The sequence below is a fragment of the Sphaeramia orbicularis genome, chromosome 6 (assembly GCF_902148855.1).
Source record: "Sphaeramia orbicularis chromosome 6, fSphaOr1.1, whole genome shotgun sequence".
NCBI classification, from domain to species: domain Eukaryota; kingdom Metazoa; phylum Chordata; class Actinopteri; order Kurtiformes; family Apogonidae; genus Sphaeramia; species Sphaeramia orbicularis.
This window is the reverse complement of record NC_043962.1, coordinates 6209473-6237311: the sequence shown is the minus strand read 5'-3', so window position 1 is coordinate 6237311 and position 27839 is coordinate 6209473. Positions and strand designations below refer to the sequence as shown.

The window sequence follows — 27839 nt, the reverse complement described above, 5'->3', positions numbered from 1 at the left end:
CAGTTGATTGAGTCTTTTTTTTTATTGTGTTTGTGTTAAAAGTGTATGTTTTTCTGTAAATAATTGTTAATAAAACTTTCTAATAAAAAATAAAATTAAAATAATAAAATAAAATTCCCAGTCTCATCTCACACCATCTCCATTTACGGCAAAGATGTCGTAAACCGTGTGCATTTGTGCGTCTTTATTTATTTACATATTTACGCACTTGTACGTCTTGTTTGTTTGTCTTGTTGTGTGGTTTGTTTTGTTTTGACGACACGGAGGAGATAAGCATCGCCGACTCGTCGTGCGCGCGGTGGATGTAAACTGTCGGCTGTTGATGACGCAATCATTGGGACTTTCCGGATACGTCACTAGAGGCTTCCGAGTTATTTAGCTAGCTCTACCTGTGTCCATGTCGTTAGACGTTGTAAATGTGGCTGCGTTTGCCCCGGAGTACACCCCAGAAAGAGACTATGAACCCGTCACGAAGTCCTAACGGCGTCGAAAGCTTCGAATATTGACGCGGCGTTTTCAGGGGCGACGGTTGGACCGAGAGGCGGAATGTCAACAACGCGGCCCCTCCTCGGAATGAGGCGAGTCACCGAGGTAACGTGCCCGGAGCAGCCGACCAGCAGGCTCCCCGCGTCGGCCGGGAGACAACAGCAAGAGGGCAACACCGTGGACGAGTTCACGGTCCTGGAGGATAAAGAAGAGGAGCTGAAATGCGGCAAACCTCGAGTGGAGCAGGTTTTCAAAGTGACGTTCACCATTATCGGCTTGTTGGACCACACGGGACAGCCGCACGGGAGCAAAACATCACGGCAGATTTGGCTGCAGCTCCGGGGGAACCGAGACGACGTGTCCAAGGCGAAGGTAAGGCGAACCTAAAGCTGCGTTTGGGGTCCAAAACCCTTCAGGGTGAGCTGTGAGGGGGTTGTTTTGACCCTGTTACCGCCACATTAGCCGCATCAGCCCCTGTGTGTGTGAATGAGGGTGAACAGGTGTACCAGGGCTCTGTGATTACTGGGACCAGTTGCTGTTTGTTTGTTTTTTTTTTAAATCCCACATCTCTCCAGTTTTTTAACCTCCAGTCATGTCAGAAGGTTCGAAGTGACTTTACTGGAACCCAAAGGTAGATTTTACATTAACACACAGGGTAGATGTCTGTATTTGTTGTCATTTCTCCAGGTCATCGTTCATCCTTGTACTTTTCCAAGGCACAAAAAAATATTAGACCATCAAAAGTCATCAAAAACAATAGTTATGCAACCTGGTACCAACCCCTGTGTGGATCATGTGACTAAAACAGACAGAAAAGAAAACATGGAATGCCTAAAAGCGCTGTTTTTGTCTGTACAGTACCATAGATTTTTCACTTTATATAACTGTTTCACTTTATATCACTGGCCTGAAATGTGTAAATACAATCAGAAGTCTTTATTTACAGTACTGTACAGGAAGCTCTTTTATAGTTCTTTAGCAAGTGTCTTTTAGAGTATTTATACTAAACTTAATGTCAACCTGGATACTAACTCACTGTTATGTTGTGTTTTGGTCTGTTTGTTTTTTTTATCTTCTTGTGCTGTATATAAAGCTGCTGAATACTTTAATTTCCCCCAGGATCAATAAAGTCTCTATCTATATCTATCTATCTATCTATCTATTGATGTAAGAACTGAAAAGATTTTGGTTATTACCGAGAAAACATGGCAAATGGATAGATATCAGCTCTGAAATTAAACTACTATGAGCTATTTTTGTTATCATTATATTTGTCCAAACAAATGTACCTGTAGTTTTACCAGGCATTAAAATGAACAAGAAATTGAAGAAAACCAGGGGTGGTCTAATAATTTTTTCCACAACTGTACATTCTTAGTTCTTATCATTTGCTGCAATAACTTGAACAGAGAAGTATCACTATTGTTATGTAACTTAAGGTCATATTAAATGCCAAAACTTTCCATTTCTGTCATTCAGATGGAAATTTATAGTCCTGACAGTTTAGACCAAACACTAAAGGAACAGTTTTGATCCGGCTTTGGTTGCAGGATTAAACAAGTCTTAAGTCTTGGTGTCTTTATTATATTATTTATTTATATTTAATGGAAGCTTGTTTTGGTTTATTTATTGTCCCTTGTATCACACCTGAGCCTTGTGAGTGCTTGTGAGTCCAAGCCCCTGTTTTATGTTGTTGTGTTTAACCCATGAAGGCCCAGCACTGCTTTTCTAGTGGTTCCCAAATGAATTTTTCTCTCTATTTAAACGTTACACTATTTATTACAATATTGTCTGCTGAAGTTTGCATTTTCACTGTAAATCATGTATGTTTCTGTATTTAATTTCCTATATTTAGTTTAGATGTTCATGAAAACTCATAGTAAATGCAAGGGGTGTTACATCAAAATAGAAAACTGAAGAAAAAGGGACTTTTTCGGCAAATCTGTCATTAACTGAAAATAAACCCAGTGTGTCCATCCACTGTCATTGATCCAACTCCATGGGTTTTACTGGTGAGTCAGTGTTGTAGAAGATGACGGTGTTTCCACGGTAACTACGGAGCCTCTGAACGTCCAAATGGGTCATATCTGATGACCATAAAAATATGATAAACTACATTTTACACCAATTATTTACATGTATTGATAGAATTAGTAGATCAACAGGTATTAAACAGTTTAGGTCAGTAGATGCTTTTGCTTATTCGTGGATGTTTGGGTCTTTATGGGTTATCCTTGTAGTTTTTTATAGTTCAACTAGATTAACCTGTTGGGGGAGTGGTCTATAGGTTGCTTTCCCCACATGGGCCAGATCAAGAGGTGACATGGGGACACATTTTACATCCAGTATTCTCTGTGTTTAAACTAAATAACTCATCTCCATGTTTAATACATGTATGAAGAGGTCTCAGTAAGGACTTTCACATGACACATGGTACAATTTACAGAAATAAAAATCTGGGGTAAAAATACTTCAATTACTGCCGGACTCAAAATGAACTTTTTTTTTTTTTTTTCTCCACTTTACGCAAATGTCCAAAACACGCTGTTCTCATCATAAATGGATCCTAAATGAAACATGGGGCTTTAGCTCTGATGCTAAACTACAATTATGATCAATATAGATAAAAATGTTGAAATGATCAGTTTTGATGAACATAAATCTGTTGTGACACGAGGACAGCAGTTTGGACCTTTGTTCAGTACGACTAACTATAACTAACACACTACAAATATGATCATAAACTTTTATGGAACAGACATATTACAACTGCAGTGATATATACAGATAATAGCAGAGCATATTTGACTAATAATTAGATTGGACAGAACCTTTGTATATTGATGGACTGTTGAATAATTAGTTCAATAGATTCACAGACTGAAAATATCACTGATATAAAACAAATATTATTATTAAAGTCAATAGTGTATTTAAATATGAGTCTGAACAAATATCATTATTAAAGTTAATAGTGCATTTACATATGAGTCTGAACAAATATTATTAAAGTCAATAGTGTATTTACATATATGAGCCTAGAGCAAATATTATTATTAAAATCAATAGTGCATTTACATATTTTAGTCATTTTTAGGTTTCATTTTATATTGATTATATCTTTATATCTTTTTTTCCACAAGTGATCCTGAAAATTTGTTAACAGTTCCACAAAACACAGTTCTTAAGCTGAAAAATTAGCCTATTTGAGAAATGATAGATAGATAGATAGATAGATAGATAGATAGATAGATAGATAGATAGATAGATAGATAGATAGATAGATAGATAGATAGATAGATAGATAGATAAACTTTAATTTTTGACACTGATGTTCACTTTCACTTGATCAGGCCCTAGTGGAGGCCATAACAAGACTTTATTAATTTTGTGAATTTTTTCAAAATGTTTTATTACTATGAAGAAAATCAAGGCCAGTGAAGTTACCATATTTGGTTCCTTACCCATAAGTGGCAAAAGAATAGAATAAAATAAAATAATCGAAGAATTAGGCTAAGTATAAAAAATACAAGAAAAGCACGTGAAAGTTGAAAGGAACGTGTATTGTATGACAATAGAACATGACTTTTCTACCATTAGACCCCCATGCGTGCTGGTCCAGACCCCTGTCCACATCCACATGACCCCTTTGAACATCATTCCTTACATTTGTTCCATTACTTCATGGTACCGAACAAAGCAGGTCCACTCACTGTTCATGCACAGGTGGACCTTACAGACCCTGGAGACCACATTGGATCTGGGACTGTTGACTCACTGTCCTCACTGGAACTGGTGATGTCACTGTTTTGTAATATAGGCGGAAATTACCAAAAATAGTCAATTGCCCGATAAAGGGTTGAAAGAGAAAGTATAGCAGGAACAAAACTCCAGCCTGTGGTCTGAACTCTCAGGACTCCTGACAGAACTGACATGTATTGGCAATAAATATTAAATATGTGACACTCGTCTGTTAAAATTATGGTAGCAACAGATAAGAACTAACAATGTTTATGCCTCCATCAGCTAAATGAACCATAATACGAACCGGATATGTTCTGAAAGTAACAATAGTCACAAGCAGAATGTCATTGTCCCATTCAGCCTCAAATGTCATGACATTTGATTGTGCGTTTGTGCAGTGTTGTCGGTGTCAGAGACCCCAAAGCAGACCTACACCAGCATGATGTTATGAACACACTCCCACCTATTCGGAGCAAACCATTTCAGTTTCACAATGACTTGAGTTAAGTCCTGGTGGTTGTTGCATCTAAACAAAGCCACATGCTGCACGCTTTCTGTTTTTGTGTTTGAGAAAAACTGACTCATTTGATTTTGCTTGTTTGTACTTTTACGTAAAATGTGAGTCTCTGACTGTAAAAGTGCATGAAGACGCGTAGTAAGGAACACGTTAGACGATTATTAGAGATGTTTGAGCCGGGGGGTCAAAGTCAGTTTAGTTCAGAATCACTTTAATTGCCCTTTGTAGAAAAACTGCATTGGAAACAAGTTGCAAGAGGTCAGCGTAAAGGTACATGAAAGACAGTAACAAGGTTAAAAAAAAAAAAAAAAACAATGAAAATTTACACAAATAAGAGTAATAAAAAGACAGGTGCCCCCGTAGATCGACCGCCACTCACATGGACAAAGTACATGAACATAAAATGCATTATTTATACACAAGTACAAAAATAAAACATGGGTCACATCCAGCCAAATTTGATCTGCAGTGGGTCAGACCAATAAAATAATAGCATAATAACACACAAATAATAGTCGCTTTTCCATTGGATATCTGTGCAAAACTTTACTGATATTTACTAAATGTCAAAAAAACAGAAGTGCCTAATGTCGGTTTTTCCATTAAATCACAAATGCGATGATTTGTTTATTTATTACCGCAAGATGACACGAGAAGTCATTCCATGAACATGGTGATGAATGTAAATATGGTGTTGATTTACAGATTAATTCATTATTATTATCATATATTACCCCTCTATCCCGTACTAAATTAAAAAAAGTATTCACTTTCCTGGTGTGTCCACACATACCACACCATGTTTGTTTTAAAGCTATTCTTCTTTTGTTGTAACGTACGTCAACATCCGCCTTTTTTTATTCACCTGACTCTAGTAGCGGAAAAAAGGTCTTTCCATAGCAGTTTTGTGTGATATACCATTTGCGCCACGCCTGAAAAACCACCTCTTGCCAGAGCAAAAACTTTTAATCGAAAAATGAAAGTTTCAGTGAAATTGTCGTTTTTCCATTAGGTCAGTTTTGTTTTTGTTTTTTTTTGTTTTTTTCAACACATATTTTTATTAAAGTTTTAACACATTACATATCTTGTCTGACATGACTTGGTAATATTGTGTGGGTCTCCCTTGAGCATAAATCCCCAGAGCCCCCCCCCCAGACCACCTCTGAATTTTGAAACAACAGTGAAAGTAAAAAACAAAATAATAATTGACAAACAATATAAGCAATAGTGACTTGAATACTTCTCAATATTCATTTTTGAATATCTGACTGACATTAGGTAAATTTTTATGCTTAAGTTATATTCACAAAATTTGAGGGTCAGTGGAACTGCGACTAATGTCAACCCCAAACTTTCCTCTGTGTTTTACAGTGAAAAAAGTAAAATTGCATTATGAAAGTGTTTCCATCTGCAAACTATCCTTTAAGACAATGTGAATAACATCAACAAACTGACATTTCTTAACAAAAATAAGTGCAATTTTAACAATATTATGCTTCAGTTAGAGCTGCAACCAGTACTCAAGTAATTTGAGTAATGGGCTTTATGCACAGCCCCTTTACTTCCTGACCTTAAAGCAGGTCCTTTATTTCCTGTCTTTCATTACTGGACACTGACTGATCCAGGTGTTCATGCTATTTCTTGTTGTGATACTGTGGTCAGACACTCCTGGATTAATCAGTGTGTCCAGTAATGTCTGTTTCAGTCAGTTGTGTCGCTTCTCTCAATATTGCAACTTTGGCGCTTAAAGGGTTAAGATTTGTTCAGTTTTTTTACATAATATTTTTTGTACATTAACTTTAAATTCACTCGTGTTGATTTCCCCAAAGTTTCCTCTGGACCGAAATATCTAAGACCTTGTGACTGTATTTTTTTTTGTTTTTTATCAGTCTGACATTCCTTGTTAGTGTTAGAAGTAATTGCTGCCACTGCGGTATTCACTGAACAGTAGTTTGTTAGTTTAGATATTAAAAGACTCAGTTCTAAATGTAGACGCTGTGTCAGTTTAGTATATTTTTCTTAGTCTGGGTCCTGGGGAAACGCCAGATTCCTCCTCTGGGTGTGAATCCAGTAAGGTTCGGTAACCTTTGTTTTTTATACGTACTCATGCAAAACGCTTATCAGCATCTGCAGATTTCTGTGTCATGTGTGAATTCCAAAGTGAGCATATTTCACACTTCTCCATCTTGGTCATGAGATTCTTCTTTGTAAGTTGTTTCCCCTTTAACCACCTGTTCCAGGCTCTGCTAGTCAACCGAGAACGTTACGTGGGAACGGTCATTTCACCGACTCACACCACCCAAAAACGCCTTTGGGTTGGGCTGCACCACTGCTTATTTAATGTCTATGCAAAATTCTTCTTCTTCTTCTTCTTCTTCTTCTTATTATTATTATTATTATTATTATTATTATCATTATTATATCATTATTATTATTATCATTATTACTACTACTGTTATTATACTAAGCAGCTTTTTTCAGTAATTTAGTTTGGTAGGCATCCTCAACCATCAGAAAAATAAGAATATGAATGGTTAAAGATTAGGTCCCATGCCATATTTCACCAAATAGTGGGATTGGCTTTTATTTCTCTGATCTGCAGAAGGTACCAGACCTTTATATGAAAGAGGCTTAGATTAGAGAATAGAATAGAATAGAATAGAATAGAATAGAATAGAATAGACTTTATTTGCCATTTGCACAGACATGTCGCAGTATAGACTGGAATTCTTGTGAGTTTCCCTGAGTCACGGAATCCAGAAAAAGACATGAACAAAAACAGAAAGACAGCTAAAACATATAGAAACAGTTATTGCATAGACACAAATACACACTTGTAAAATAGAGTACTGCATCAGAAAAAAAATTAGAATAATAATAATAATAATAAAAGTACTGGGAAGTTATTACACATTTCAGTGTTTTGTTTTGTTTTTTCATTTCAGAGTTGACCTTCAGTTCCAATTTCCTGTGTAGAAATGGTTGAATTAAGTAAAAAAAAAAAAAAAAAAAAAACATTTTGATTTGACCATCGTCTTCTACAACATTGATTCACCAGTAAAACCCATGTAGTTTGATAAATGACAGTGGATGGAGACACTTGTTTTTATGTTCAGTTAATTACAGTCATTTTTCTTCAGTTTTCTTTATTTTGATATAATAACTTTTGAATTTACTTTGCTTTAATGGACGTCTGCATGATCAGTGAATTAAATATGGACCAATACCTGATTCTCACTGAAAGATGCGGAGGATATTAAAATTAAAAATGATAAATCACTTCTGAAAGGTTAAATATGGACAAAAATTAATCATAAAGTGGCAACAAACCACTGTTAAACAGAGTTTTTGTTGTGTAAAAGTTGTCTTCTATTCGTACGAATGACAGTTTGGCTGAAAAAGACGGGACACACACCTGCAGTGACTTAAACCGGACAATATTCTTTAACATGAGTGACGTCGATCAGTAGAGGGTTGGATTCTATTGGTGATAGGGGTGTTAGAAAATATCAGTTCTGCGATATATCGCGATATTTCATTTCACTATACTGCATCGATATTAAAAAGTACTATATCGATATTTTTAGGTATTTATTCAAATGCAGATATGATGGAGGTTCATTTTTGTTTTTTGGTTTTCTTTGTTGCTTATATTTTATTTATTATTATTATTTAACACTGTTTTATTAAATAATGATTATTTGTAGCATCCTAAAAGCACTTTTTACTGTCTGAGAGAGGCAGATGGTAGTTCCTTTGTTGAGATTGCACAAAAATGTTATGATGTTAGTTATGAATAGGACTGTGTATGGGCAAGAATCTGGCGATACGATACAAAATCACAATACTAGGATCACGATACATCACAATACGATATATCACGATACTGTTAAAAAGGCAATTTTTTGTTTGTTTCTTGATGATGATGATTATTTCCTTGACGAACTGAATTACAGCAGAAATATGCACAAATACTGAACACATTTCTATTTGATTACAACAGGATCTAATGCCATATCCCAAAATGTTCCTGTGTTTAAACTGAAATTATGTTTTACAGACATTACAGTTGAAGATCCTGTTCAAATGTTCATATTCTGTTAGTTCAGAACTAACATCAGAACATTATTTTAGTTCAATCCCAACAAAGGAACTAACATTATTTAATAAAAGAGTGTTAAATAATATAAATAAAATGTAAGCAAAAAAGAAAAACAAGAATGGACCTCCACAATATCTGCATTTGAATAAATACCTAAAAATATCGATGCAGTACTTTTTGATATCAATACAGTATTGTGAAATGAAATATCGCAATATACTGCAGAACCGATATTTTCTTACACCCCTAGTTCTGAACTAATAGAAAATGAACATTTGAACATGATCTTAAACTGTGATGTCTGTAAAACATAATTTAAGTTTGAACACAGGAACATTTTGTGATATAGCATTAGATCCTATTGTGATCAAATAAAAATGTTTTTAGTATTTGTGCCGATTTCTGGTGTAATTTGATTCTTACAGGAAATATTAATTTTTTAAAAAGAAAGAAACAAAAAAATGTATTTTTTAACAGTATCATGATATATCGTGATACATCGTATCCTGATCCTAATATTGTGATTTGTGTCGTATCACCAGATTCTTGTCAATACACAGCCCTAACTGGTGAATGTGTTAAAGTCATCTGGGGGATGTGAGCTTTGTGCTTGACCCAGTTTTGGTTTTACATGTTGCTGCTGTGTCAGAACAATGCAGAGAATATGTTCCTGTTCTTCTGAATAATCCACAGACGCACTGTCAGGCTTTTTCAGCGAGCCTTCGTCATCGGCACTCGTCATAGACGCAGTTTCTTTTCTCCTTCTTACCAGCGCCGCTTCTCTTTAAATAGTAACTGTCTTCTCAAGTGCATGGAGTTGCTATGGATCTTCAGAATCACCAGGTGTTTTTTGGAGACCATGGTGCAGGCTTATTCTGATACGTTTTCAGGATTCGCACATCCTGAAAAAACCTGGAAAAGTCACAGAATTAAGGAAAATCATCTAAACCACACATGTCAAACATGCGGGCCAAAAGGAGCCCGCCAAAGGATCCAGTGCAGTCCATGGGATGAATTTGTAGAATGCTAAATTTACACCGAAGACGTTAACAATCATTTTATTTCAGGTTCCACATTCAGTCCAAATCCATCTCAAGTGGGTCGGACCAGTAAAATACTATCACAATAACCTATAAATAATGACAAGTCCAACTGCTTGTCTTTGTTATAGTGTAAAAAAAAAAAGGAAAAATGCCTGAAAATTTTTTACATTTAGAAACTATCTTTTCACAAAAAATGCAAATAACCTGAAATGTATTAAGACAACTGTAATTTTAATGTGTATTTGTAGATCTGTGCATTGTAACACCCATGTGTAAATGGTAAACTGAGACAGAATATTGTTGAAATTGTTTTTTTTTTTTTTTTTTTTTAACTTTGAGTCTAAATCATCTCAAGTGGGTCGGACCAGTAAAATACTATCCCAATAACGTATAAATACCGACAAGTCCAACTGCTTCATTTTGTTTTTGTGTATATAAAAAAAGCAAAAATACATGGAAATTTTTACATTTACAAACTATCTTTTCACAAAAAATGCAAATAACCTAAAATGTATTAAGAGAACTGTAATTTTAATGTTTATTTGTAGATTTATGCGTTGTAATGTGTTGTAATGTGTAAATGATAAACTGAGGCAGAATATTGTTAAAATTACTTTTTTTTTTTTTTTAAACTTTGTTTTTGTTTTTTTTTTATTGTGGTTCATGTTATTCACAATTTTTTAAAGGATTGTTTGTAGATGTAAACATTTTCATCAAGTAATTTGACTTTTTATTTATTTTTTTTTTTTTACAGTAAAACCAAGAGAAAAGTTTGGAATTGACATTATTTTATAAATTATTATGTTATTATTTTACTCGTCTGACCCACTTCAGATCATACTAGGAGGATGTGGCCTGTGAACTAAAATGGGTTTGACACATTTAGTCTGTAATGTAGGCCTAGTTTATGATGCTTGAATGTTCGTGCAGTATGTCACAGCTGTATTTTCTTATGGCTGTCATGTGACTTGCATATCTTTTGCCTGTGATGGAATACAGTCTAATTTGTTCATTCCATAAATATCACTGAAATACACTTCAGTTTGTTGCAGCAGGTACAGAATGTGCCATTTTTCCCGTGGATGATAATATTTAAACTCCTCAAAGACTTAAACAGCCACCGGAAACCAAAAGCATCTACTGACCTAAAATGTTTAATACCTGTTGATCCACTAATCCTATCAATCCATGTAAATAATTATTGTAAAATACAGTTTGTCGTCTTTTCATGGTCATCAGATATGACCCATTTGGACGTTCAGAGGCTCCGTAGTTACCATGGAAACACCGTCATCTTCTACAACATTGATTCACCAGTAAGACCCATGGAGTTGGATCACTGACAGTGGATGGACACACTGGGTTTGTGTTCAGTTTAGGGCTGAAAGATATATCGTTATTGTATCGATATCTAGATATGAACATTCAAGATATTAATATCGAAAAAGCAACGATATAAACAATATAGATTTCTGCAGTAAAAAAACATTTTCTGCAGTAAAATGTATGATTTGTAATTTATTTATTCATAGTTTATGTTAATGTTGATGACCGGCAGTGAGTTCTTATAAATAAAACTGCACTTTCCATATTCTTTTGTTTTATGATGTTTGTATTTTTCTGATAAATGCTTGGTTTTCACCGAACCCGTAGTCATATCGTTTCGTATCGAGATATCTGGCATGAATATAGAGATATGAAATTTTGTCCATATCGTTCAGCCCTAGTTCAGTTCATGATGGCGCTGTGGAACTTTTTATGGACGCAGGTGGGAGACATCTCTGGTTTCTTTGACGTTCTTCCAAAACTGTAATCTGCAAGTTGAATTTATGTCTCTGTACTGTCGTCCAGGTAGTGGAGCTTTGTCGAGTAACAGTCACACAGAACCAAAAACAAACTAAGCTCGAACAGAATTCACAAAATAAACACTGAGTTGAAATCTGCAGAAACAACTGGGGTTTTCATTTTTGGAGACCATTTGTAAAGGGTTGGGTTTATAGACCATCCCCATTTTTTTTTAATCATATTTTGAGCATTATTCTAGTCACGTCAGAAGCCCCTCCCCCCATCTTGGCTTCGTCCCTGATAGGGTACATTTTTACTAGTGTCTGTGTGGATTGGATAACACATACACATATGCAACTACTTCCCAGTATTAGTTCATCATATTTAAATATGTAACTTTTTCCCAGAATATGTAAATTATTTCACAAAACGTTCAAAATTTCCATTCACGTTTTCTTTTACGTTCACCACGTTTTCGAAACTTTCCATGGACTCACTCGTTCTTTTTTTGTATTGGTTCTCCCAAGAAAAAAGTCAGTTATTATGGTACAATCTTCTCTACACTAAGAATAACTTCTGCCATGCAAATGAGAACAGGTCGAATTCTTTTGAATACACTTTGAATACTTCTGAGTAAAATACTGGTTTCCAGAACACCACAATAGATTTAGCTGAAAAATCACTTTTGCTTTGATTTAGTCTGTTTTGATATAATTGCCTTTGAATTTACTCGGAGCTTTAATGAACATCTACATGATCAGTGAATTAACCCTTTCATGCACGAATTATGAGAACCTTAATCAAAATTTTTTCCTGAGTGTTTTTATTCCTCTTCAGGCATGAAAAAAACAATGCGATTGAAAAAATTCTTCTGAAAATAAAATAAAAGTAATTAAAAAAAAAAACAAAACATAAAAAAATAGTAATGCAAAAAAAAAAAAAATTCTTATGAACCTGTTTTTCATTGAGTTGCAAAAATGTCCACTCAGCTGGACACCACATGTTTAATTTTTGATGCACAGAAACATGAATTTAGTGATAAATTGTATGAAAACTATGGGGAGGGCTTGTGATTCTAGGGGTTTATGCTCAGGAGAGATCAACATAATGTTGCCAATTCATGTCAGAAAAGATATGTAATGTCTTAAAACTTAAAGATATGTGTAAAAAAAACAAAAAACGAAAAGAACAACAAAATCCATGAATATACAAGAGAACAGCTGTAGAATAGCTGTCCACTGTAGTGACCAGTATGCATGAAAGGGTTAGATATAGGAAAATACATGATTTTCTCTTAAAAATGCACAGATTAGCATCATTATAAATGACGATGAATTACTTTGAAAAGGTTAGAAATGGAGGAAATCTCCTTTTGAAAGTGTAGATCTTCATGGGTTAAGTCAGTTAAATTGAATATCAGCTTCAGATCATCTGTTTTATAAATCAGATTTTTCTTAAAATGGATTTGATTTGTTGTAATCTACAGAAACACTGCGTTTTCCCCTGAACCAGTAACAACAGTGAACATATGTAGGACTTGTGGTGGTTTTAAATTTTTTTTAATTTTTATGTTTTTTACAGCAATTAACTAAATCACTCGTATATGAAATAAATGTGTAAGCATATAGTTTCCATATTAGAACCCTGAATATTGCTGCTGTGGTTTGTGGTCAGTGCTGTTTTCAGTCAGTCTTGAAACTCAGTAGCCCATTGTTTGTTTGTTTTTTTAAATAGGCATAAGTTTTATGTACATGCCACAGTATCTGTCCTGATATTGACATTTTGTTGAAAATATAAAATATGCAACTCACATTGTTAAACAAAGTGAATTAATCCACTTTTTTTGCCAAATCTATGTGAGGTTTCACTTTCACTTTGACATATTGGTTTATCTGTCGGCAGTAAATGCTCAAAAACACACACCCTGTTGACATGAAAGTTGCAAATGGATGTTTCAAAGCAGCAGGGCATCGTAGAATATGTTTTCTGTGATTACTGAGGTTCTCGTTGTGGTATGTGTTGTAATGTTTTTTTAGTTTTGTAATAAGCAAACTTCCAGTATCTGCATTATCTCATCCCGTCTGTGATTGCAAAGAGCCCCACCCCCTGGAAATCAGTACAACTCATTTTAATTGGTCGTATGAGTGTTAAAGACACACCCAAATGTTCACTGTCAGGTTCCATTTTAACTCTGACAACATTTCTTTTCTCTCTCTCTTCCAATGCGTCACTATTGAGTCATTGTACATTCTCATTATCAGGAGTTTTTTTTTTTTTTTTTTTTTTTTTTTTTTAACACACATTAATGCCAAAGAAATGTGACACGGCATCTGTGAGGAAGTAACTGCACCCACCTGCAGCTGATTCATCTAAATATTTCAGACTGAGGAGATTCCCTCAATCAGTGACAGAACATAGTGTCAGCAAGTACACGATGTGGACAAAAGTATGTGGAGACGTTGAATTCAGGTGTTTCTTTTCTAACAGGGGTCTGGGATACAAAACAATAATGACTAATGTCAGAATATAGTTTTATATTACGGGATAAATATCATTGCATTGGTTAGTTTGATTTAAATTGTTATCTTTGTTTCCAAAGATGGTTTTGACTTAATTTCTCTCAACATTGTTGTTTTTTTTTTTTTTTTTAATCCATAACTATGATTTTAAATGTTCTTCCTCGAAATTTCTAAAATATTTTTCATGCTCTGACTGTAAATAATTTTCTACCACATCTAACCATCTACTTTCTTCACATCTCACTGAGGAAGAAAAATCTCAGATTAAACTTTAAGGAAATATTGATATTTTTAAATTATATGGACAAAAATATTGGGATACATCATGTCTACACCTGTAAGATGTCCTGTTCATGAGGATTTGAGATAAAAACATCAATATTTATGACATTTATCCTAATATAAAACTATATTATGACATTAGTCATTATTGTTTTGTATCCCAGACCCCTGTTAGAAAAGAAACACCTGAATTCAACCTGTCCACATACTTTTGTCCATATTGTGTATAATACACCTGTAAGAATAACTGACATTTGATTAAGAAATGTAAAAAAATTAAACTTTTTTATAGAAATCCATGCTGTAAGCTTTAACACAGACATAATGATCAGCAAATTTACAAAGAAAAATGACAGTGATGTAAAAAATAAAAAGGCCTGAGGGTTCCTTAAGGGTTAATCGGTGAACTCCTGTCTCGTCCTCTGCTGTTGTGCTGTTTTCCTCTTGTTTCTTGTCGGTCTCTGACCGTCCATCCTCTGCTCTACAGGAGTACATCCGAGGACTCTGTGACCCAGAGCTGCAGAAGGAGGAGCGCTACCCGGTGGACATGCACTGCATCTTCGCCGGCGCCCGCGGCCTCTTCCTGGACAGACTCATACGGGACACGAGCGCTGAGGTTCTGGTGCCGGAGCCCGGTCGCCTGCGGCTGTTGGGCCGAGCCGAACCCGTGGTGATGGCCCAGAGCCGAGTCCAGCAGTTCGTAGCGCTGTTTCTGGTACGGATACGGTTCTGTGGATGGTGGAAGCATCACCTTTGGACTGTGATATGGATGGAACTGACACTAGGATGTAAAAGACACAGACAGGCTTTATTTGTCTTTTAGATTTTACATCTAAATAACATGTCAATGCAGTGGCTCAGCAGGAATAAATAAAACAGACACTATATATACAAGATACAATAAATATACACATAAAAACTGTGTATCCAGTAATAGTGTTTCCAGCCACAACAAACCCCGCCCCTCACATGTATTGTAGCTAATTTTAGCATCTATCCAGCTGATGTCATCATGACTATGCGTGTGCTGATGTCAACATAGACATAAACAGCATAGACAAATGTCAGCCATTATAAGTAAATGGGGAAAAAAAAGATTTTAAAAATTCATAAAAAATTTTAACTTTGACCTGCTTTTCCCAAATGTAGTGACATCTATCTGGGTCACTGGCAATCTATAAACCCTATTTGGTATGAATTCAACCAATAGTTTTGCTGATAAAGTGTCAACAAACCAAACCAAAAACAATGCCCTTTGCCTCCCCTTCAGGGGGTGGGGTAATAAACTGTGATTCAGTAATAAAAAACTATTTTCAGTTGTTGTTCAAGTTGAGGTTGTTCATGTTATTTGCTTTTTATATTGTACTTTGTTGCACTAAAATAGATACAAGTTTGTAGTAGTCATTATTTATATATTATGTTATTATTGTTCTGGTTTGACCCACTTGAGATCATATTGGTCTGAATGTGGAATGTGAGCTAAATCTATATCTAATGTATATCTATATCTGTATTCCTATCTATATCCATGTCTGTGTGTGTTTGTTTCAGGAGAAGCGAAGTTTACAGAGCGACAGGGAACCAGCGGTGAAGCGAGCGTTCAAGTCCTTTGTGGAGGAAAGGGATGATAAATACACTATGGAGCTGCTTCTTCTGCCCAGTGCCCTGAAGGAGGAGCTGCTGGGATTGGCCCACAGCCCCACCAGCACCAACACAGCCTCCCTGGTCAGTACATGCACAACCATCTGAGCTTCTCTACAGCTGCTCTGGTATCTGCTGCACATCTGAGGACCGTCCAGTTAGTCTGTTTTAAATCATCACAGCCTAAAAACCAGACAAACGTTTAAACTTTGTATCTGCCTGCATTATATGTCAGGGATACAGAGAGCAGCATTTCTGTTAAAACTATTAAATACACTATGTGGACAAAAATATGTGGACACAACAGGGGTCTGGGATACAAAACAATAATGACTAATGTTAGAATATAGTTTTATATTATGGGATAAATATCATTGCATTGGTTAGTTTGGTTTAAGTTGTTATCTTTGCTTCCAAAAGGACTCAGAGATGGTTTGGACTTAATTTCCCTCAACATTGATTTTGCTTTTTTTATCCATGACTATGATTTTAAAAGTTCTTCCTCTAAATTTCTAAAATATTTTTCGTGCTCTGACTGTAACTAACCAACTAACCATCTACTTTCTTGGAAATATTGATGTTTTTATCTCAGATCCTCATGAACAGGACACCTTACAGCTGTAGACATGATGTGTCCCAATATTTATGTCCATATAGTTTAGAAACAAAAGAGAGAAGAGAGTAATGTTTACATTCATTCATTTGAGGGAGCAGGATGTTTGTCCTGGCCTATTATACATTATACATATGTATAATAAGTCTATGTGACAGTGATGATTTTGTTTTTGTATGAAATGTTGCGGCAAAACCTTACCAGCAGAAACGCTGACATATGAAAGTGGCCTGGGTCGGATTTGGAAAACTCAGATTAGTGCTGTTCAAACTGTCTTTAACAGATCAGATACAGGTCACATATGGGGAAAAAAATTGGATTTGGGCAACATTTACCTGCAGTCTGAACGGAGCCTTAGAGACACTTAATGTATCACAAAAATGATGAATTCACAAGTAAAAAGCATACATTAAGTGGAACTGTAAGATTTAGGTAAGAAAATCCATGACAGGAACTGGGAAAAAAGTCTGAATTGTGGGTAAATCTGTCACAAATACAATGTTCCTTATCCAGTTTTGAAAGTCAGCTGCCATGTTAGGTCAAGATTTCATGTCAGTTAAAATGAAGAACTAGGCGTGTGGTAAGTAGAAGCACTTTGGGGATCCAGGAAAGTCCTGCGCCAGCCCTGGCCCCGCCCCCTCACGTTCCAGGGGACTTACTCTGTACTTTCCAGACCCAAGTGACCTTCATTTTGTTTGGTTTTACCAGGCTCTACTCAACCAGACACTCCATCCCAACATGGCAGAGGTGGACCAGGACCGTTCGCAGAGCAGCACCCCCGTCACGGAGCTCTCCAACCGTATCCTGGACACCAGCTTCGAGGAGAAGGGGACGGTCGCCGCGGCAGCGGTCAGCACAGGGGCCAAAGCCGGAGGCGGAATAGGCCTCGGTCCGGAAGCGGTCCTGCTCAATGGGACACGACCCACACACAAACGGCGCTCGTCAGCGAGCGAGACCCGGGACACTAAAAGACAATACTCACTGGAGCGAAGGGACGAGTCCCCAGAGAGGGCGAGGGAGAGGGAGCGGCAGAGGGACCGTGAAGGCCGAGGAGGGGGCGGCGGCTGCAGGTCCAAGACGCCCGGTGCCTCTGCAACGCTCTCGTACTCGTCGTCGACTAAAGCCAACACCGTCGTCGGGCCGATAATGTTGACCTCCAACGACGGCGTCTCTGACGACGGAGAGGCCGTGAGTCCAGAAACCAACCTCCGCTGCCTGGTCAACTTCTTCAGGTGAGAACCAACAGACTCACAGATTACATTTAACTGAATAAAATCAGATTACATTACATTAGATCAAATTTAATCACATTAAATTACATTAAACTGATTACATTGGATTACATTAGACTGGATTACATAAAATTAAATTTGATTACATTTGATTGAAGTCAGTTGAGAATGGGTTTAATTCAGATGTAATGAGATTGTGTAAACTTTTAAAGTTGTCTGAAAACTTTACTACTGTATTTTTCTTGTAAAAACATTTAGCTTTTGCTACATTTGCACCTTGTTTCTGTGCCGCTTTATCTATGTTGTCACCTGAAAATGTGGACTTTGGGAAATGCTGCTGAACTGGTTTTAGTTTGGAAACTCCAGTTTTGTGTTGTAATGTGGTTTGGCCAAAATGGAAACTGTTGAAAACAAGAAACAAGGCAAACGCCCACATCCACCATCTGATTCTGTGTATCCTTCTTTGACCTGTTTCATGGGAGACTTGAATTCCAACCTGTTCATTCAACATGGAAACTAAACTACACTGGATTCTGTTCCTTTCAAAATAAAAGGCCAAACATAAATGCCATGAGACTGACCTTAGAGACGTGAGGGAACACGACAAAAGAGCTTGTATATCAGTAAGACTCTGCTGTTTTTAGAAATTTTGATTTATGAAGTTGGTCATGTTCTTTAGTGACTTTATCTTTTAAATTATATTGGATTGAATAAAACACAGTAACTAGACAAACCCACAAAAACACACAAACCAACAAATGAAGAGATGAATTGAACTATGACTCTGGAAAATTGTTACAAAGCTGTTGTAGAAAGTGGAAGAACAGGGGAATATGCCATGTTATATTTCACTCCTTTTTGGTCTTGGACTGTTCTTTTGTCTTGTTTGTATAATATTAATAATGGTAAGAATAATAATATATTACTATTACTAATAATAATAATAGTATATTACTGTTACTAATAATAGTTATAGTAATACTCACAGTAATAGGGAATACTGTGAGTCTGACTTTGGTTCTGATAGATTAAATGTTGTGAACCTGATGTTCTCGTAGAACTATGGGATACCAGCAGGAGGTGGTGGAACGCGTCGTCAAGGAAACGGGACAGACTGAAGACACCTTCTTGGTCCTGGAGAAGATCGTGGAGGAAACCAAACGCTGTGAAGCAGGAGCGGAAAAAGAAAAACAATTGAACTCTGCACGCTCCCCCGATGCTCCCTCCTCCTCATCATCCTCCTCATCCTCCTCCTCATCTTCGTCATCTGCCTCGACAATCTCTCGATTCAGAGAAAAGGAGCGCGAGCTGAACCGAGCGTTGGCGGATTCGAGCAGGTCCAAAGAGAACATTAAACCCAAGCAGCAGGGAGGCAGCAGTAACGGCCTCGGCCACCGGAGGCAGTGCAGCAGCAGCGAAACCAGCACCCAGCAGGTACCGACACCGTCCGACACCGTCCACAGGGCACACAACAGGCCAACGGTCGGCCTCTGTAAACCTGGGAAACCCTGGGCCGTGGGGGGGTCAAAGTTCACCCAGTGGGATTTCAGTGTTTTTTAGTTTTTTGTTTACTTAATTTATTAGGGACCATGTACAATTTTAAACATAAATGTTGCCATTTGATGCGTCGTACCAGTGCTAATTTACATCTGCACTCCCCTGGCAAGGCACAATAAAAAAGAATAGACAGACAGACAGACAGATAACACACAGTACTTATGGACAAATATCCCCTTCACACACACACACACTTTGTCAGCACCATGAGAGACGACAAAAAAGTACAAATTTAGAGTTACGTCAGTGATTGCAGATTTGAGTGGTTTTCAGGTAATTTAAATGGGTCAGACCAGTAAAATAATAATATAATACTCATAAGTAATGACAACTCCAAACTTTTCTCTGTGTTTAAGATTAAATAATGCCACGTTTCCACTATGTGGAACCGACTCGACTCGACTCGGGTACCAGGTCCTGTTCCTGGAGACCGTTTCCATACAGGATACTACTGACTTTACAGTACCTGGACGTCATAGCGATGCAGTGCGTTACTTCCGTGTCGTCTGCTCAGAGAGTCACTGATGAACTCGCTCGTTGCGTGTTGTCTCATCAAGCTCATGCTGAATTTTTACGTCAGCCACCAAAGACTGAATCTCCTGACGGAATGGTGTAGTCTTACAGGCTGTCATCATGTGGATTAACCTACCGCTACATTACTGTCAACTTCCGCATCTGTTTTTTATAAAACGGCGGGTCACAGAGACGACTCTCTGACCAATCAGTGTCTGCAGTGTTTACACGTGACCTTTCAGTATCTGGTCCCCAGTCTGGGAACCTCGGCGGAGGTGATACCAAAAAACTAGTACCGGGTACCAGATTCCAGGCCATTTTTCGTAATGGAAACGCAAAAAGGCAGAGTAGAGTCGAGTGGAGCCGGTACCACATAGTGGAAACGCAGCACAAGTAAAATTACTCTATGAAAATGTTTACATCTCCAAACTGTCCTTTGAAAAAATGTGACTAACATAAACAACCATGAAAAAAACAAAACTTTATTAAGAAAAATTAGTGCAATTTTAACAACATTATGCTTCAGTTTATCACATACAGATCACAGTGGATCTATAAATACACAAAACATTTAGTAACAGGCACAATGTAGCTAAAAGTGCACGTATTTCTGTTAAGACATTTCAGGTTGTTCATGTTTGTTTCTTTTTCACTTGTTTCCAGTCTGAATCATGTCAGTGTAACCTAAACCAGCAGATTAGCTGATAACAGAAGCTTCAATCACATAAAACCAAGTTATGGTCAGAAAACAGTAGAGGTAAACATTCATCATCATCTCTTCATAACGTGACCTTTATTTTGGCTCTTATTTGTGTCGTTCGGTGAGTGTTATCAGAGCAATAATCCTTGCACTGTTGGATCTGTTTAGTGTTCGCTTAGCGCTGTGAAGTTTGTCTCATTGGTCGGTTGTTTTATTAAATTACTAATAACATACTCTGGTGTCAGACTGTTAGACTGGTTTTAGATATTGGTCGAATTGTTAGCGTTCTGTTTTCTGAAAATTGGTTTTATCAAGCTTTTAGCCGATGTTCTCCTGGTTACGTGGATGTATAGAATGTGTATATTGCTACAAGTGTTGCATATGTTACCATGACAACACAGCTGGAACTGAGGCTGACTTTGGCGTTTTTAACTAATACAGCGATTCCAGCCTCGTCTCCAGTGAATTTCTTGTCTTTACATAATGAAATAGACACTTTAACACCCCAATGAAATGTCATGGTTTTCTGTAACTTACTGGAAAAAAAAGGAAAAAAAAAAACATTTAATCTCTCCCCACATCTCACATTTGCATCTTTCATATCTTCAGTTTTTTGTTATCTCATGTTGTATCTTATGATTCATGGTTCCGGATCCCGCTGTCATATTCTGTCACGTCCTTTCAGGTCTTATACCAACTCATCCATTTACATTTTTCATATGTTAGACGACCAGTGTGGACTCGTGTTTCTCATCATCGTCAACAGCTCACTGTAGCGTCGAGAAAATCACTTTGTGGTTGCGTTACGTCGACTAGAGATGCAAAGATTTACCAGTTTAACCCATAAAGACCCAAACGGCTACCGGGTACCTAAACCATCTACTGATCTATACTGTTTAATACCTGTTGATTCACTAATCCTATCAATCCATGTGAATAATTGGTGTAAAATAGTTATTCATCTTTTCTTTTTCTTTTCTTTTTTTTTTAATTCTCTTTTTATTGAAAGAAAACAGATTTTTTTTTTTCATACTTTGAAAAAACAAACCAATACACAAACTATGTACATCCAGAGATTGGGTGTAAAAAAACATATTTCATTCAGAGGATTTTTGGGTCCATATTCATGCCTTCATCTCAGCAAAATCAGATCTCAAAGGCTTCACCCATCCCTCCCAGTGTTGCACAAAAAAATCCATCTTTAAATTTACAGTGAAAATTATTCTTTCCATCCTATAAATTCCCATGGTTTTGTCTATCCAATTATTTATTGTCGGTTCTTCTTCTGTCATCCATCGTTTAGTTATTGCCTTTTTTCCTGCAGCTAGTAATATGCTGAATAAGTAAGTTTTTATGTTTTTGACCTCTGGAGAAATGTAAGTTATTCATCTTTTCATGGTCATCAGATACGACCCATTTGGACGTTCAGAGGCTCTGTAGTTACCGTGGAAACACCATCATCTTCTACAACATTGATTCACCAGTAAAACCCATGGAGTTGGATCAATGACAGTGGATGGAGACAGTTGTTTATATGTTCAGTTATTGATATTTTGCTGAAAAGGTCACTTTTTTCTTCAGTTTTCTCTGTTTCTGATGTAATGATCCTCAACTGTAATCTGAGGGTCTATGAACATCTACATGATCAGTGAATTAAATATAGGAAAACACATGATTTTCACTGAAAAATGCAAAAAAACAGAGGATAATATTACAATAAATGGCGATGAGTCACTTAAGAATGGTTAGATGAAAAGAAAAATTTGGAAACCGCCACAAAAGTAGCTCTGGGTCTTTATGGGTTAAGATGTGACTGAAATATAAAGTGTACATTGGATAGAACGTTGAATGAAATTAACTTAATTAACTCCTTTGCATCAGTAAAAACAGTTTGATTATGTATAATGATCACAATAAGGCAAAGGTTTGGTCTTAGTTGTAAATAAATGTGTAACTGGCGACAGAAGAGGAAAAAAGAAGTGGATTAAAGTCAAGTTCAGGCTTAGTTTTCATATTTTAGTCAGAGACCCTTTTTGGATTTCTGGGCTTAATGTGTTTTTTTTTAAGCAGAAAAAAGAAACTATGTAAAATAACTCCTAAAAAATGAAGCATTTTCTTTAAAGCTGCAGGAACCAAAATCAGTGGATGAAAATGTGGCCGTCTTCCTTCTGCAGCTCTAAACATACAGTAGTGTGCAAAAATATTAGAACACTTGTCAAATCTTAAGAAACTAGTGGTTTATTTGTTCCCGGATCCTGAATTTCACTGTTTTTTGCCATTGCATTGGTAAAGGCAAAGGTGCTAGAGAATATTTCACCTACAAATGTATCAGTCCAGTCCTTTTTTTGGATTTTACTCTAACATTTAGTGTGGCCCCCCTTGGCAACAATCTAAGGAAACTCTGTGGAATGAGCTTTTGAGAGCGTGGAATGACATTGGGGTTGAAACTCTCAGAAAATACATCGACTCAATGCCAGAAAGATGCGCTGCTGGGATTGTTGCCAAGGGGGGGGCCACACTAAATATTAGAGTAAAATGTAAAAAAAAAAAAAAAAGGTCTGGACTGATAAATTTGTAGGTGAAATATTCTCAGTACCTTTGTCTTTACCTTTTGCAATGCCAAAAGAGTGAAATTCAGGCTCAAGGAACAAATAAACCTCCAGTTTTTTAAGATTTGACAAGTGTTCTAAAATTTTTGCACACCACTGTATGAATAAATGAGCCCGACAGTCACATCTGATGGAACTGATGACTGATCAGTGTTAAGGTTACAGCTTTAAAAAGAAACTGAAAGTATGGCTAAAAGGAAACCAGACCTGTGATCACCGACTGGCCTCCTGATAATGTAATTTAAAGGAAGTTTTACAGTGTTTTGTTAATGAATTTTGTCCGTCACATGTTGATACGTTGTGTTTTAGAATGTGCTGTGTACTGTCGAGGTGTGTTTTAATGTGTTATGGGTCCACCGATGCTAATTAGCTTAAAGCTAGTTCTGGTTCGACAGGTGAGTTGTGCATGGCCCCTGTTAAATACAATAATAAAATTTGAAAAATAATTGTAATAAAAATCGTGCCACAGGATAGATTTTCCCCAGGCTGAGAACAGTCAAGAGAGCAGGGTAGAAGTTTGTCAAATGACTTAGATTACAATATGCTGAAAGTTATTATAAAATAACTTCAGTCCATTTATACATAAATCCAGTAAAGAATCATTGCTTGAAGAAGAACCAAAGGAATGAAATGAAACCATCTGTTGAATTACACTGTCGTAGTCTTTCTACATCACATCGAGTCACACTGAACTGGATGAAATGGTGTTGAATTAAGCCACATAATAATGATAATAATAATAATAATAGTAATAATAATAGTAATCTCAAAGTGCTTAAAGATAAGTTACAAAAATCAAATGGACAACAAACCATTAGACAAAATTTAAACAAAACAATTAAAAGAAAATTTAAGAGTCCATATGTTCTCTGAAAGAAAATTTTTAACATCTTTTTGAAGGACTTTACAGTTTATACAGTTGTACATACTCTATCTTGTATGTCACACACACATCCATAATACAGATTAATTTTAAGGTGAGCCTTGTTTGTGGAATTAATCCTGGACCAGTACTTAAAGTGTTTTATACCACAGTATTTTTGTTTTTTGTGATGACTAAATAATATCCCGTCGTTGCAGGTCATCACCATCAAGAGGAGCTCCAGCGCTCAGGGCGGAGCAGGAGAGTATGACGTCATTATCATCGATGACGAGGACGATGACATCATCCCGTTGAATCGCAAAACGAGCGAGAGCAGGACGTGCCAAACGATGGCGGTGGCGCACCTCGACACTGGCTCTAAAACAGACTACTTAGCGCGTGGGGGGGGTGGGGTCTCGCAAAAGGACTACCTGTCCAGGGGCGGGACTAAGACTTTGGGCGGACCGGTTAAAGTCGAGAGTGTAACCGCCCTACGCAGCACGCCTCAGTGGCTGACCGCCACCACCACAGCTTTGGCTTCAACCCCCAGCGTACGTACGACTGGAACACCAGAGTTCAACTTGAGCTACAGTTTGTTAGCCTCCTAGCATAATCGCCTAAGTCATATTTTTTTTCAGGTCAGAGCAATAATGAAAAATGAATCAAAAGTGTTATGATAGTAAAGTTAAACAGATATCACAATTTGGCCAAAAATACGACTTAGGCAAATATGCTACGAGGCTAACGAGCTGTTAATGTTCTTACATGTGGAATAATTGTCAATACTTTTTTATTATTAGATCTTCTCTGACGAAATTACTGGTCAGATTCATTTCGAATTTTACATGTAGCTTCCTTGGGACAGTCTGTAAAATTTGTTTACAGTTTTGAGACCATTTTATGCAAAAAAAAAAAAAAATGACGAATTTTTAAAATATTAAAAATGTACTTTTACTTCTAATGGTCCATATTTTGGTGGTTTATAACATGTAAATGGTTACAGATATCAGTATAGTTACTATTGAGCACAGGTAGGAAGTCATACATGGGCTTTTATTTGGGTCCTTGACCTTTGACCTTGAGTGACCTTGAAGGGTCAAACACAAGGTCGCCAGTGACTAGATTTCAACAATCTTTTCTGAAACTACAGGTCAGATTCATTTCAAATTTTATATGTAGCTTCCTTGGGACAATGTCTAGTAAGTTTTTTTTTTTTTTTTTGTTTTTTTTTTTTTACAGTTTTGAGAAATTTAGATTTTGGAATTTTTTATGAATTTTTTTGAAATATTAAAAATGTACTTTTACTTATAATGGCCCATATTTTGTTGGTTTCTAACATGTAAATGGTTACAGATATCAGTCTAGTTCCTATTGATCACTGATATAAGTCATATATGGACTTTGATTGAATTAGTTGCGTTCTCCTCCAGTGTAAGTCCACTTCTATAGTTAGATTGATCTGCATCCAGACCACAGGACTGGAACATGGAACAGAACCTGATGACCTCACACATTCATGACTCTGACGTACAGGGACACTGGTTATATTTAATGTCGTTGTGTTTGTGTCTTGACGTGTTTTTTCTCTTTTCGTCCTCAGTCAGCTCAGACTATCACCCGGCCTTCGGCTTCTTCCTGCCAAACTATCGGCCACATGGGATTCCAGGGGGGCGGACTCAGGATCCCTCCCGCGAACGACCCCCCCGTCCCCCCAGTGACTGGTTTGGCCCGGTTCCATCAGTCTCTGAGAACCCCCTACACCCTGACGCTGCCCAACGAGCCGGGACGACCGGAGCTCCGACACATCATCATAGACGGCAGCAACGTGGCCATGGCGTGAGTTTGAGTGCCCCGCCTTCGCACTGTAACACAAAAAAACACAGAAAATACACCATCAGCGGCACAGGTTTACACCGAAAAACACACAACGACCAGTCAGTGGGTTTACACGACACTGAAAAAACTAATTATTGCATTAGTCCGACTAAAACTGGACTGTAAACGTACATGTAAACGTGTTAGCTCGACTGAAATCCGCCGCCAGATCTCCTTGGTGTTTTGGCGATAACTGGGACAGATTTGGTTGGATTTCTTCTCCCTTGATAACCAACATAGTAGAACCCTATCAATTTCAGCTTCTCTTTGAGTATTACAAGTCATCCAAATGGGGGCGCTTTAGTTGAAAATCAGGTTTTTGTTTTTTTTTAACATACAGTCGTGGAAAAAATTCGTAGACCATCCCTTGTTTTCTTATTTCTTGTACAATGTAATGCAGCTAAAGGTCCATTAGTTTGGACAAATATAATTATACCAACAAAATAGCTCATAGTAGTTTAATTTCAGAGCTGATATTCGGTAATTATAAATAAATAATATAATAAAGACACTTAAGACACAAGACTTGTTTAATCCAGAAACCACAGCAGGAACCAAACTGTTCCTTTAGTGTTTGGTCTTAACTGTCAGGACTTTAACTTTCCGTCTGAATGACAGAAGTGGAATATTTTGGCATTTAATATGACCTGAAGTTACATTACGATACAGTGATACTTCTCTATTAAAGTTATTTCAGCAAGTGATAAGAACTAAGAATGTACAGTCATGGAAAAAATTCTTAGACCACCCCTCGTTTTCTTCAATTTCTTGTTCATTTTAATGCAATTAAAGGTTCATTTGTTTGGACAAATATGATACCGACAAAAATAGCCCATAGTAGTTTAATTTCAGAGCTGATATCTATCCATTTAACATGTTTTCTTGATAATAACCAAAATCACTTCAGTTCTTCCATCAATATCTATGGCATTCTACTGACAAAAACAGTGCTTTTAGACATTCCATGTTTTCTTTTCTGTCTGTTGTAGTCACATGACACACACAGGAGTTACTACTTGATTGCATAACCACTGCTTTTGATGACTTTTGATGGTCTAATAATTTTTTCTGTGACTGTAAATCAAGCAATAATAGGCCAATTGGGACAAAATTAGATTCATATTGATGGTCTTATAAAGGTCCATGTTCTGTCCACCATCCAGAGTTCATATGGGGTCATTTTGATGATGATGATGAAATTCTTTATTCAGTCACAGCTAGTGAATTTTCATTCACTAGGCGGAGTTTTTTTTTGGGGGGGGGGGGGGGGGGGATTTGGTTCTCTGACCATTATTCTACCACTATCAGGTTGATGTAGCTCAAACTGAGTTCAAATCGATTGTCTAATAATTATCGTGGATAGGTTTATATAAAGCAGAGTAAGGTTCTAATAGTTTTGGATTTTTCATTATAGTTTAGTTTACTTTAGACTTTTTTTGTCTAATTCAGTTAGTTTTGATTAGTTTTTAGCTAGTTTGGTTTTGGTTTGCTAGTTTTTATTAGTTTTTGTTTTTTTTCTAAATGATTAGTTTTAGTTTAGTTTTATTTTTTTCATATCTTTCTCTTCTTCGCCGTTGTATTCAAATGAATCCCAGACAGGACTCTGCTGCTTTCTCCCAACTTTAGTCTCCATGTTTCCAGGTAGAGTGGGGACCAGAAGACGACTCTAAACCACAAGTGACGGACCATTAAATATCATATGGTGCCAGCAGCTAAAATTGGTTGAGGGAAATAAATCGATTTCATATCAGTCCGACAT

General features: G+C 36.8%; 1 protein-coding gene across 1 annotated transcript in view; it reads left to right on the top strand.

Moving 5' to 3' along the window:
• The first annotated feature begins 352 nt into the window (after window positions 1-352).
• Window positions 353-27839, top strand: part of n4bp1 (nedd4 binding protein 1) — a 44180-nt gene continuing 16693 nt past the window's right edge. The window contains exons 1-7 of the mRNA XM_030137290.1: window positions 353-858; window positions 14966-15193; window positions 16030-16203; window positions 17441-17964; window positions 19023-19398; window positions 24424-24756; window positions 25806-26041. Of these exons, the coding sequence (XP_029993150.1) occupies window positions 547-858; window positions 14966-15193; window positions 16030-16203; window positions 17441-17964; window positions 19023-19398; window positions 24424-24756; window positions 25806-26041 (2183 nt within the window). The 5' untranslated portion in view covers window positions 353-546. The remainder of the gene's footprint in view (window positions 859-14965; window positions 15194-16029; window positions 16204-17440; window positions 17965-19022; window positions 19399-24423; window positions 24757-25805; window positions 26042-27839) is intronic.